This window comes from Sceloporus undulatus, chromosome 4, assembly GCF_019175285.1.
Source record: "Sceloporus undulatus isolate JIND9_A2432 ecotype Alabama chromosome 4, SceUnd_v1.1, whole genome shotgun sequence".
Classification (NCBI taxonomy): Eukaryota; Metazoa; Chordata; class Lepidosauria; order Squamata; family Phrynosomatidae; genus Sceloporus; species Sceloporus undulatus.
The window spans coordinates 205,518,532-205,532,978 of NC_056525.1; the positions used below are offsets into that span (position 1 = coordinate 205,518,532).

At 39.3% G+C, this 14,447-nt stretch overlaps 1 protein-coding gene across 1 annotated transcript in view; it reads right to left on the reverse strand.

Annotated features, from left to right (window-relative positions):
• CPA6 (carboxypeptidase A6) overlaps positions 1-14,447 on the reverse strand; it is a 59,753-nt gene that overhangs the window by 4,521 nt on the left and 40,785 nt on the right. The window contains 3 exon segments of the mRNA XM_042461330.1: positions 3,538-3,740; positions 12,167-12,257; positions 13,862-13,972. Coding sequence (XP_042317264.1) covers positions 3,538-3,740; positions 12,167-12,257; positions 13,862-13,972 — 405 coding nt within the window.

Genomic DNA, 14,447 nt, shown 5'->3' on the forward strand with positions numbered 1-14,447 from the left:
AATAAGGCATATGTGAAAATATGACTGTACAAAGGAAAAAGGTTTCCTTGTTTCTCTGTTTCATGCCCCAGCCATTAAACAGCCCTTTACTCATTATTGCCTGCCATGCATTTCATTGACAACTGCTTCAATGATCTACAAAGAGGATACTATAAAAAGTCCATTGACAATATCCTTGCATCTCCATATATAGCTGGATGCAGTTCCAAAAGTATGCTTACAGTGTTGCAGCATTTAGTTTATTTAAATTAAAAGGGCTATCAACATGCAAGAGGGATATTTTTTCAGGATAGGCAAAAGAAAGGACTTATCTTGACAAAAGTTCAGTGAATATCTCTACAAAAATACACCCTTGAAGTATACTACAACAGTTAGTCAATGAGGTATACTAAGAGGGATTCTAGGCTTATGAACTGAAATTTGTTTGCAGTTGCCAATCTCTTAACTTGGTTGTGGATTATCGGTCACTCATTCTTGTGCACTGAGTATCAGAGCTGGGAAAATTATATTTTTGGACATGCTTCTTCCAGATTCTGCCATGCTGTTGGGGATATCTGGGAGTCCAAAAATGTAGTATTTCCAAATTATGGTCGATATTGCTGATCTAAAATAGCAGCCTCTTTCTACTTTGGGATGCCTTCTCTGAACAGGAATGACTGACGGAACAGGTCACAGATCTCCAGGAGTAATCTTCCTGAATTTTAGGACTGAGTAAATTAGTGTCAGGAGAGAAAATTTTCCAGAAATAAAAATATATTTTTTCCAGATGACTTCCAAAAGTATTACTTTGTGAAAACACTTGTAATTCTATGTATAATAAATGTCTTTTTAATGTAAGTTTACTTGGATCTGTGCCTATATATCTGTAAGTATATGTATGGACAAGACAAGAATTGGTTAGAAGCTCCAATTCCAACCTTTTTTTAAAAATAATATTGCCATAAAACAACATGGCAGATCACACAAATTCACACTTGTTGAAGATAAGACATTGAATAAATACAAATAACCTTCCCTAACATACACAATAACCAAAACAAGCATTGGAAAACACAGACTAAGGTATGGCTGAAATGTGTGGAGTTGTGTGTCCCTTTCTCCTATTTCAAAGGCCTAAATAATTGAACACATTAATTCAAAGAGTGACTGGCAGTGCTGTTCTGCGCAGTAAGCTGGACAGAAGCCTGTTTGCCTTCTCAGAAATTATTAAAGAGTCCCCTCATTTCTGAATACTAAAGCCCAGAAGAGCTTTCATCCACTGGCCAATCTCAACTTGTGAAATAAATCTGAAGGACTTGTGAAGTCAGTCCCAAGGGAGGGAAATGGGAAGGAAAATTCTTTACTGATTCTGCTTTGTAACACAGTTTGTATACTGTATATTCCCAATAAACTGGAACCACATTTTACATGGTTGCAGAGATCAAGGGTGAAGGTCCCCTTATTCCTTTTCTCTGCAGCTGTGAACCCCTTAGTAATCAGACAGGGTATTTATTATTTCCTTAAGTGTTCTTTTGTTGCATTTGATGGCTTGTAACATTTCATCATTGTTCCCTTTTTGCCATAAATGTGCAAACAGAATGAAAAGACCTTCTGATGTGTCCCTTGATGTCTAAACTTTGTTCTCTTAATGTAGTTTGTTCTGTTTCTGGTGATATGTTGCATTTGGCTACTGGAGAAGTAGTAATGCACACAGAATGAAAGGAATCCACTGGTAATTAAGCACACCTAAAACTGTTTAGGATCAGGCTGAAAACTGTATAGTACTGTACAGTATACAGAAAACTTTATAGTACAACAATATAGTACTTTGTAAAATTACACCTATTCTTGCTGGAGCCACTTGCCATGCTAGTTGGAGGAATCTATGATGTAGCACAAAAAGAAACTATTCCAAGCTCTGCTAAAAACATAATATTCTAATAGGTTTTGTTAAAAACATGGATTACATAGTATCAGAAACAGAAGCTCTTTTCGTGGGTTGACTTCCATGCCTTAGCTCCATATGTAAAAGGCACTCATGACTCTGTCTCCTGGGCAGTACCTCAGTCAGCTACATAACAAGCAGAAAGGTCTTGGAACTAAGCTGTCCTCCAATGTTGTTGGACTATAGTTCCCAGAATTCCTTACTATTTGCTACACAGAGTAACACCACTGGAGTTGCAGTTCAACAATATCTGAAACGGGACATAACTCACACCCCTGATGTGATAGACAAGGACATTTCCCTGTCACTGGGCTGCCCAGCATTGGGGAAAATGTGATAAGATCTGTCTTCTTAAAATTACCTCCCTGTCTATCGCGGGAGCAAAGGCAATGCGATAAACGCCTATGTTTCCCTTATGTCACACTGCATACACAGATATTTTGGAGAAGGGAGATGTAGTGTATGACATTTTGGGTGGTCCTGTTTCCTGCAACTCTATGAAGGTTATCGCACTGGGGTTAAAACGTTCCCCAGTGCGTTCTAACAGGGGTGTGCACGGAGCGTGATGGGAACCTGATGGGGCCCAGAATGCTAGTTTACTGCATGGCAGAATGCTGCCGCCGCCGCCGACCATTCCCATCGGGTTCCCATCGGGTTCCAGGGGATGCCATTTCTGGGAACGCTTTGAAACCATCCCCAGAAATGGCGTCCTCTGGAACCCAATGGGAACCTGATGGGAATGCTTGGCGGCGGCAGCGGTGTTCTGCCGTGCAGTAAACTAGCGTTCTGGGCGCCATCGGGTTCCCATCATGCTCCGTGCTTGCCCCCGTTAGAATGCACTGGGGAACGTTTTAACCCCAGTGCGATAATCTTCTATATGTAGAGTACATGTGTGCAGAACAATATGAAAATGGCTACAATTTGTTTCATTTGGTAATTAATAATTAGTACTCTCTATGATAAGTCTTCTGTACATCTGTCAAATTAGAAAAGTGATTTTACTGCTCAAAGAGTCTGCACCAAATAGACCATAATTTGCTGCCCAGGATCCTGCAACAGATGATGCTGTGAAACAACTGTGTGTGGAATGGTGAAGAAGAGCAATGACTCAGACTCCTTTATGATGTTACAAAAGATCAAAGGTATACCCCTTGGCTTATTCCCTCAAAATAGCAGTAGTCCAAGAAATCACTTGTGTTAGTCGTGCAGTTCACTTCTGAACTAGAAGTGATAGTGAGAGCACATAATCTGTTGCCTAGCAATTCCAATAATATATTCTCCTCCCACAGAACAGATCTTAGTATAGCTACATGAATGGCAGAAGCAGCAGTAACTGAAGCTTTGGGAGTCATTGAAAGAGGCTGAACACAGGTTAAGTAGACAAACCTGTGTATGTGGGAAAGGGGTACAATCCTTTTTCTTTTTTTCTGTCTATTCTTGTCCTTGTCTGCCTTCCCTCCACTCTATTTGAAGCCCTTATTTCCTAGCATATTCTCAAATCTGACTTGTACTTAAAAATTCTGAGCAAATAGCTGCCAGTGCCCACACAGAGCTCTTATAAATGAGAAAAAGTGACATGCAAAGATCCAAAATTCTTCCAACTCTGCACTTACCACGCAGCTGAAATTTGGAATAGTTGCATATTTGTAAGAGTATGGATACAACAACATCTGGGCATATGCATGAAAGGACAAGTAGGCTTTTATCTGTTTCCGGTGTTTGCGCAGAAAGTGAGCTACAGCTTTCACTTCTGGCTCAGATTCAGGGAAAGGGCCGCAGTATGTGTCATCACAGGGATGGAGGGAAGCACCTTCATCTATGTATTGAAAGGAGAGAAAAATGACAATGGCTTACAAAATTAAACTGAAGCTTAAAATACTGCAGCTACAAGCAAGGAAAACTGTCCAGTGCTTCCAGAACTGTTTTGCCAACATATTTTCAAAAATCAAAATGATCATATTTGAATCAAAAGAGGATAGGATGGATCCCAACTGGTACAGAAGATGCCTTTTAATTGCATCAACAAAGCTGGATGAGTTGTTGTTATTAACTGCTATGTTGACTCTATGTATGAGAGACCTCCAAGTCACCCAATCATAAATAGTCCTGTTCAGGTCTTGCAGATTCAGGATCATGGCTTCCTTGATTAAAGTTATCCATCTGGAATGCAGTCATCTTATATTTCTACTGCCTTCTACCTTACTAAGTAGATTACTGTCCTAGTGAATCATGTCTTCTCATGATATGTCCATAGTACAACCATCTCAGGTTAGCTATCTTGGATTCTAGAGAGAGGTCAGGCTTGATTTGTGCTAGGAGCCATTTATTCATCTTTTTCGTACTCTATGGTATTCACAGCACTCTTCTCAAGCACTACATTTAAAATATGTTGATTTACTTTCTATCAGACTTCCTCACTGTCCAGTTTTGATTTCTTTCTCCAATTTTCACACCTCCTTCCTCTGAGTCTAATCCTGCTTTATGTGTGATATGTTCAATATAGAAATTAAACAGATAGGGTGATAAAATACAGCCTTGCCTAACTCCCTTGCCAATTGGAAATCATTATGTTTTCCCATATTCTATACTGACAGTAGCCTCTTATCTGTATCTCAGTACAGATTGTACATCAGGGCAATCAAATGCTGGCTGGGTACAAAATTTGAGTTACACATATTTTTTACCTGTTAGAACAAATACCAAAATCCAGTTGCTAGTCCCAAATACTGTAGCCCAATGAATCAAGAGAGTTAAGATTTATATGTTTTACTGATTTATTTGGACTATTCTAGTTTGAATGAACAGTTAAATTTAGCTCAAAGTATTTCACACTAATCAAAAACTTGCTGTTCTCCCAGCATAGCTGTTCAAATTAAAGAAGCATGGATATGGTTTGAAACTTCTGCAGTCGCTTCAGTACTCCAGATTAATTAAGTACAGGAGAAGATGATCAATTTTTGTTAGATCTAGCATGGCTCTTACGTATGTTATGGGCACAGGAATGCGGTTTCTATATTTTCCATTTGCTAACCATGTAGATTGCTCCTTAACTATGCTTAGCAATAGCTAGAAGCCTTATACAGGTATATATTTTTTATTCAAGTGGCTTGTGCTTCACATAATAAATATGTGTTTTTAGCCATTTTTCATAGCAATGGAATCTTGATTACTCATTCTTTCTGTCATAAGGAGCTTACTGAACACTCTTTTTTTAAAAAATATTTTTTTGTAATGTGCCTTCCACATTAAGGGAATGAGAATCAACAGTATATAATTATTATTACTAACAGTAATTATATATTGTTTATATTGTTTGCTTCATAACTAAGAAATAGCTAAATAGCACTTACCACAGTCAGAAGGGGGGAAAAAAATCTAACAATGCTGTCTGAAGTTTAAGACATGAGCATTGTTCTTTATGACTACCAGCGGGGATTTGCAAATAAAGGTTAGCCTTGCCTGAGAACAGATGGATGGTTATGGGTAGGGAAATGTTAATAGTGTAGTATTCACTAAAAGAAAATTACCAAGTTATCCAACCCACAAGAACATCCTGTTTTAATGCCTTGTCATATGCTACGGTCCAGTGGCTTTGAAACTTTCTGGATTCAGGAAAATCTTTCCACACGAACATGTTTCCTAATGTATCCCCCTGTATGTCTGGCTGGTAGGGTAATTCTTAGTTCTAAGAGCAATACACTCAGTTCATATGATGATCTGATCTGGCTCACTGGGGTTCACACTTTTGTGATGAAATAATGCACCATAGAACTAGAACTTAGAAAAGTTACTTTTAAAGACTACAACTACCACAAACCTCCAGAAAACATGTATATAGCCATGCTCTGCCTAGAAATCACCTCATGGTCTGCCACTTTACATGCTACAGACTGTAAGATTCATATGATAACTGCATATTATAGGACTGGGGGACAACATACAGAGAGCAGGTTGGCTCTCTAGATTGTTTCTCATGTATGCTACCACACTGTGACAGCATTGAATCTTGGATGTTTACACAAATATGGCTATATTTTCCTTATACTGTTATTTCCATAACTCCCTTTTGAGACTGAACCACTAAATACCTAAAGGACTGTAGTTAGCTATAATGTGAAATGAAAAATGATACTGACCTGTTTTTTTAAAAAAGCAAAATACTGTAGTTATAATCATTTTACTAACAAATAAACTACAGATGCAGAAGCTTTTGCTGCAGTGACTATAGCACTGGACCTTAACTGAAGAAAAAAAGAGGACACAGAGAGGAGAAATTATCTGACAATTTTTTCTTCACACTGACATATTCAGGTGAAGCAAAAAGTACTGGAAGAGAGTGGAGTCAGTGGCTGAGGAGAGGCCTTGATGTCCAAAGTCTGGAAAGTTCCTTGACAAAAGAAGAAGAAGAAGAAGAAGAAGAAGAAGAAGAAGAAGAAGAAGAAGAAGAAGAAGAAGAAGAAAAAGCTATACATCAGGTTAGGAAGGAGTTATCCGTGGACATTTTTTTCAAGGGACAATATGAATTTCCATTTTCAAGATTCTTGCTTGCTTCTGAGGTACATGTTTTTCTCTGTCGATTCTAAGATCTTAAAATAATTTCAGTGTAATAGTCTAGTTCCAGATTTATCTTCTGACAAATATCTTTATGGCAGGGGGTTGTATTACATACCTCTTATGGTCTCTTTCAGCTCTATGAGCCTATCTATGCTTGTTCATCTGGACTAATATTACCCGTTTGGTCCAGAAGCAATTCACAGGATCTGTCAGAGATCTTTCCAAGCCCTGGCAAGTGAGTTTTTAATTGGAGAAGGCAAGGAACCTACTACAAAGCATCTGATCTATAAGGGTGATATAATCCTGAGACCCCACCCAAATACAGGCAGATTAGATTTCTAATTGTATTTTAAATCAGACACAAGGTGAGAAGAACAAATAAACCAATAATTCCATCCTAAGTGAACCCTGGGCTGTAAACATTTGGAGACAGTTCTTTTTGCATCCAGCATAAAAAGAAACAAGAAGTGAATATTGCATCAAGGTGCTTATGTCATAAAAGAAGGGAAACAGAGCTGACATAAAAATGTTGCCTTAAAGAAAAAGAAACAGTCTAGTTTGGTCAATGCCAAACCTGGGCAGACAAAATGCAAAAATTGGCTTCATTCTCAAAACATACCTGCCCTAAGGCACCAGTAAAGAATTTCAAGGCCTGAAAACTAGAGACAGAACTAAGACATCTCCATAGGAACATGGAGTGAAGGCTTTTAAAACAGGTCATGATAACATCAAATATGATTTCCCTGTTCATTTTCTTTTGTTTCACTGAGAGAGGCAATATAAGATGACAAATGTTTACGGAATCAGAACAAGCTCTCATTCTGTCGTTGTTGTTGCCTTGCTTCTTGTCCTTGGGCAAATACATGGACATTTTATATCTCCCTTTTTCATCTGAAAAATCATTTTAATCAAGTTATAAGAATCTGCTCTCTATAAACTTGGGAAAAAGACACGTGGGAATGTCATCTGAGTAAAACAATATGAATGTGTGTATTTATGATGTGAAAGGAAAACTGACAGAAATGAGATATTAATTCCCACTTGAGATTGATGTATATGACATAATAACAAGGAATATAGAGTTTAAAAAGTCATACAGATGCTAAATCCGTCTCATGTTTTAAAAAGGCAATTCAGTTTTAGGTTTAAAGAATGTAATTACTTCATTCTTGTTTATTTTGTGCAACAGAGCAATAATTTCCAACCATGGGTCCCCATGTTGTTGGGCTTCAAATCTCAGAAACTCTTCTCAAATTGATCAGGAGTTGGAACAACTGAAATAAATGATAGCATTACTTTTTTTTTGGATTATACCTCCCAATTGTAGTCCACAAAATAACTTTTCCAAGCTCTAGATCTGAAATATTATGTGGGCCATGCAACATACCCCCAAAGGGGTAGCCTTAGTCCACCTGTTTAGATCTCACATTTCCAGAATAGTTTTGAGTAAAGTAGATCCTCTGGCCTAAATCCAGAAACACAAGAATACAAGAAACAATAACACTAACTTATAATACCAGGTTGTTTGGATAATTCAATAATGCAAGTGAATTGCTCAAAAACTTGATCAGGAGGGCTTTAAACTGAGTTCCGTGGGGAAGGGAGACAATATTAAGGAAGGCAAAAAGGCTGGAGAAAATAGTCAAACAGACATAGAGGAAACAAGAAAAAAAGTGCAAGGATCCAACAGTGGGAGGCAAATAAACTTGCACAAGCAAAAAGTAAATGGGACCCGTGGTCTGCGATGCCTCTACACTAATGCACAGAGCATGGGAAATAAGCAAGATGAACTTGAACTCCTAGTACAGCAAAGCAAATATGATATAATAGGCATCACTGAAACCTGGTGGGACGAGTCTCATGATTGGAATGTGGAAATAGAGGGGTATAACCTTTTAAAGAGAAATAGGCCAAACAGGAAAGGAGGAGGAATAGCACTGTATGTCAGAGATATTTACACCAGTGAAGAGATCCAGGACATCAATCATGGAAGCCAGGTGGAGAGCATCTGGATAAGAATCAAAGGGGAGGGAAACAACAAGGAAGTTATGGTGGGAGTCTACTACAGACCCCCAAGTCAGACGGAGGAATTGGATGATGCCTTTCTAGAACAGATGACCACACAGTCACAAAAGAGAGATGTAGTAGTGATGGGCGACTTCAACTACCCTGATATTTGTTGGAAGTCAAACTCAGCCAGATCCTCAAGGTCTAGCAAATTCCTCACTTGCCTGGAAGACTATTTCATGGTCCAAAAGGTGGAAGAGGCAACAAGGGGGTCAGCTATTTTGGATCTGATCCTAACCAACAAGGATGACTTGGTTAATGGGGTGCAAGTAGTGGGATCCTTAGGTGGAAGTGACCATGTTCTCCTGGAGTTTGTTATACAATGGAGAGGAGAAGCCAGGCATAGTCAGACATGCATCCTAGACTTTAGGAGAGCGGATTTCAGTAAACTTAGAGAAGTATTGAGGGTGATCCCATGGTCAGAAATACTAAAAGAGAAGGGAGTTCAGACCGGATGGGAGTTTCTCAAAAGAGAGATACTGAAGGCACAATTTTAAACAGTTCTAGTGAGAAAGAAAAATGGCAGGTGTCTCAAGAAACCAGGATGGATGACTAAGGAACTTTCAACCGAGCTAAGTTTGAAACAGAACATGTATAAGGAATAGAAAAAGGGGGAAATCACAAAAAAGGAATTCAAAGAAATAGCAGGCATGTGTAAGGGTAAAGTCAGAAAAGCTAAAGCGTAGAATGAACTCAGGCTTGCTAGAGAGGTTAAGAACAATAAAAAGGGCTTTTTTGGATATGTCCGCAGCAAAAGGAAGAAGAAGGAAACGGTAGGGCCACTGCGTGGAGAAGATGGCAAAATGCTAACAGAAGACAGAGAAAAGGCCGAATTACTCAACACCTTCTTTGCCACAGTCTTCTCAGAAAAGGCAAAGGGTTCTCAACCTGAGGATAATGGAGCAGAGGACAGAATAGGGGAATTTCAGCACAGAATAAGTAAAGAGATAGTAGTAATAATAATAATAATAATAATTATTATTATTATTATTATTATTATTATTATTTGTATACCGCCCTCTGGCAAACCAATCCGGGCGGTTAACAACAGTAAAATATAAAATATGACAATTAAAAACACTTTATCCCTCCCCCCCTTAAGACAATATTAAACAGTATAACATATTAAAAACAGAATGTCAATGCATAAAAACAACAATTAAAAACTAAAAACCCTGATATCCCTCTGTTGATCCTCGACCATCACTAAGATGGGGCCACGGGAGGAATGAGGGAATCAGGAACCTGGGCCGGGATGGTTAATCTGGAAAGGCCTGCCGGAAGAGATCCGTCTTGACCGCTTTTTTAAAGCTGTCTAATGATGTTATCTGACGGATCTCATCCGGCAGGTCATTCCAGAGTAGTAGAGGAACACCTTATTAATCTAAATGAATTTAAGTCTCCGGGACCAGATGAACTACATCCAAGAGTATTAAAAGAACTGGCAAATGTAATATCGGAGCCATTGGCGATAATCTTTGAGAACTCCTGGAGAACAGGAGAAGTCCCAGCAGACTGGAGGAGGGCAAACGTTGTCCCCATCTTCAAAAAGGGGAAAAAAGAGGATCCCAACAATTATCGTCCAGTCAGTCTGACATCAATACCAGGAAAGATTCTAGAGCAGATCATTAAACAGAGAGTCTGTGAACATCTAGAAAGCAATGCCATAATCACAAAAAGGCAACATGGGTTTCAGAGAAACAAGTCATGCCAGACAAATCTGATCTCTTTCTTTGATAAAATTACCAGCTTGGTAGATGAAGGGAATGCTGTGGATATAGTATATCTTGATTTCAGTAAGGCCTTTGACAAGGTTTCCCATGATATTCTTGCAAACAAGCATGTAAAATGTGGGCTAGACAAAGTAACTGTTAAATGGATGTGTAATTGGTTGACCGGCCAAACCCAAAGGGTGCTCAACAATGGCTCTTTTTCCTCCTGGAGGGAAGTGACCAGTGGGGTCCCACAGGGCTCTGTCCTGGGCCCAGTGTTATTCAACATCTTTATCAATGACCGGGATGACAGAATTGGGAGCACACTTATCAAATTTGCAGATGACACCAAATTAGGAGGAATAGTTAATACTCCAGAAGACAGGACCAACATTCAAAATGATCTGAATAGACTAGAAAGCTGGGCCAAAGCTAACAAAATGAAATTCAACACAGAGAAATGTAAGGTACTGCACTTAGGGCAGAAAAATGAAATGCACAGATATAGGATGGGAGACACATTGCTGAATGAAAGTACATGTGAAAGAGATCTAGGAGTCCAAGTAGACCATAAGTTGAACATGAATCAACAGTGTGATGCAGCAGCTAAAAAGGCCAATGCAATTCTAGGCTGCATCAATAAAAGTATAGTGTCTAGATCAAGAGAAGTAATAGTGCCACTGTATTCTGCTCTGGTCAGGCCCCACCTGGAATATTGTGTCCAGTTCTGGGCACCACAATTCAAAAAGGACATTGAGAAACTGGAGCGTGTCCAGAGGAGGGCGACTAAAATGGTGAAAGGTCTGGAAACCTTGCCCTATGAGGAACGACTCAGGGAGCTGGGGATGTTTAGCCTGGAGAAGAGAAGGTTAAGAGGTGATATGATAGCCCTGTTAAATATTTGAAAGGATGTCACACTGAGGAGGGAGCAAGCTTGTTTTCTGCTGCTCCAGAGAACAGGACCTGGAACAATGGATGCAAGCTAAAGGAAAAGAGATTCCACCTCAACATTAGGAAGAACTTCCTGACAGTAAGGGCTGTTTGACAGTGGAACAAACTCCCCCGGAGTGTAATGGAGTCTCCTTCCTTGGAGGTCTTTAAGCAGAGGCTAGATGGCCATCTGTTGGGGATGCTTTGATTTGGATTTCCTGCATGGCAGGGGGTTGGACTGGATGGCCCTTGTGGTCTCTTCCGATTCTATGATTCTATGATATAACTGAACTTGCTCTGTAAATTATTAAACTTTATTAATTGTGTGGTGACATGATTACACTGGTTAAATACCTCCAGGGCTGCCACAACGAGGAGAGCACAGGCGTGTTCTTTGCTACCCCAGAAGGTAGGACCAGGTCTAATGGTTTGAAGTTGCAGGAACATAGGTTTCGATTGAACATTCGAAATAATTTTTTGACAATGCGTGTTCGGCAATGGAACCAATTGCCTACAGAAGCAGATGGGTCTCTTTCTCTGGATTTCTTCAGAAAGAGGCTGGGTATGATCTAGCTGGAAAGCAGGTATAACCTGATAGCCCACATTAGTCTACTGTCTTTTAGATGCCATATGAAGTATACTCTTTCTTGTCAAGTATGAATGGCATGTAATTGCTTTGAACATTAGATCTTCCCTTGAATTAGAACTTAAAAATACTCTAGTCAATGGGGTAGGGATTCTTTCTTTCTTTCTTTCTTTCTTGTGCTCTATGTGCCTTTGTTAGCCTCCTGAAAGTCTCTATAATTTGGTAATACAGTAATAATGAAAAAAAAAAAAGGATTAAATTGATCTTGAAATAATTCCAGTGGTGTAATCAGAACTACAGCCCTACATAATTTGTACTTGTGTTTAAAACTTTGGATAATAAAAAGGCTAAAGTGTCTGCATTAGTTTAGATTTAGACTGTTTCTCAACTTACCACACCATTTCACTTTCCAGTTACGGTTCGCATCTACACCATGGCAGTGGAACCTTGAATTTTTTGATCTTGTTTTTCTCCAAAATCGATCCTATGCAAAATACCCATAGGTAAAACATTATCATATGCATCTTCTCTCTCTCTCTCTCTACAGACACACACAGACAATGAATATCCTTTAACCAGAATCCCAAAATTCTAAATACTGCAAAATCTGATATTGGCCACATGGGTGGCTGAGATAGTGACATCTTTTCTTCCTGATGGTTCAGTATACTCAAACTTGGTTTCATGCACAAAATTATTAAAAAATCTTGTATATAAAATTACCTTCAGGTGTCTATGAAATATAAATTAATTTCATGTTCAGTTGGGTCCCAATTCCAAGATATCTTGTTATGTATATGCAAATATTCCAAAATCAAAAATAAATTAATAAATAAAAATCCCAAACACTTCTGGTCCCAAGCATTTTAGATAAGGACATGTTTTTGTATATCTATGTATATGTCTGACAGATCCTCATAAAGTTTTTTAAATAGTGGTTTTTAAAATACATATTAAAATATAAAAAAAGGAAGAGAAGGAATCTAGAAGGACTTTTAAACGTAAATAATATATTTTAGCATGGAATTTAATCCAGTTTTTCACATGCACTAATGGAGTCCAATATTAAAGTTGCAAGTACTTAAACAAAGTACAATGTGGGTGTGGGATCAGCGTGCAGTGTGATACAGGAAGATGCAAATTGCCACTCTGGCCATAGACCTTCAAACAGTTGTATAAGATCATACAACTCTGTCAGGAAGCTGGCCTGTTAGTCTTAAGATGCCAAAACAACACATTCTGCTTACTCTTCCTTGATGTAGGAAACTTTTGTTACACTGAAGCTGTGATGAGAACCTGCATATTAATATATATAGTGTGGCAAAAAATGGTTATCTCTATTTATACATCTGCTACTACGTTGGAATTTCTGAACTGTGACGTCAAAGGCTTTCACGGCTGGCATCCAAACTTTTTTTTTTTTTTTGTGGGCTTTACAGGCTATGTGGCTGTGTTCTGGAAGAGTTTATTCCTGACATTTCACCAGCCTCTTTCAGAGATGCCAGTCCAGATGCTGGTGAAACGTTAGGAATAAACTCTTCCAGAACATGGCCACATAGCCCCCCAAACCCACAAAAACTATGGCGGGTTTCACACCGCCAAAAAGTATGTGCTCGGCACGTACTAGGGTTACGAAAGGCATCCTTTCCGGACGCCCCTAACCCTAGTACATGCTGAGCACATACAAAATGGTGACGCCCATTCCACATGGGCACCGCCATTTTGACGTAGTGGACGCTTAGCGTCCGCACGTCTCAGCACCATTATGATGCCGCAAGTGCACCAATGGCACTTTGTGGTGTCATAATGGCGCCGCAAAAAGAAGCCACTTTTTGTGGCTTCTTTTTGTGGCGCCGGGGAACCGCGCAGTTTGTCCGCTGTGGTTCCCTGGCACAGCAAACACGGGTACCGGCAGAGCACCCTTTTTGAGCGCTCTGTAAAGCGCCTATGTTATGTTTCTGAATTATTTTTCTGATTTTGTTTTTGTTTTTAATTACTGATCTTGTTTTTAAGTAATTCACTGGGCTATGTAAATAAGTTTTCCTTCTGTGGTACCAATACCTTAATAGTGAAAAAAAGATTACTTACATGGGTCCAGCTAAAATGGTATCCATCCACATTAAAAATAGGCATGATGTAGAAATAAAGTTGATTCAATATTCTTCTCATTGCTGGGTCACTTTGGTATGTCTGAAGAGCCTATGAATGGACATAAATTGTTGAAATGTTTGTATTTTCTGACAGGAACTGTCTAACATGGCTGGAGAACAGGACTGTTGGAATCCAAGGCTGGGAAACTAATATTTGGCCCTCCAAATATTGCTAGACTACAACTCCTATCAGCCCTAGACACCATAGCAATCATGAGGAATGATGAGCATTGTGGTCCATCAACATTTAGAAGGCTATAGACCTTGCCATAACTTGTATAGAAAGCTTCTATGTGTGTGTTGTGCGCCTTCAAGTCATTTCCAACGTATGGTGACCCTAGAGCAGTGATGGCGAACCTATGGCATGCGTGCCAGAGGTGGCACTCAGAGCCCTGTATGTGGGCACACATGCTGTCGCCCTAGCACAGAGTTTGCCAGAGTTTCTTACTAGAAAGCCAGAGGGATGTGGCACTTTGCAATAAATAAGTGGGGTCTGGGTTGCAGTTTGGGCACTCAGCCTCTAA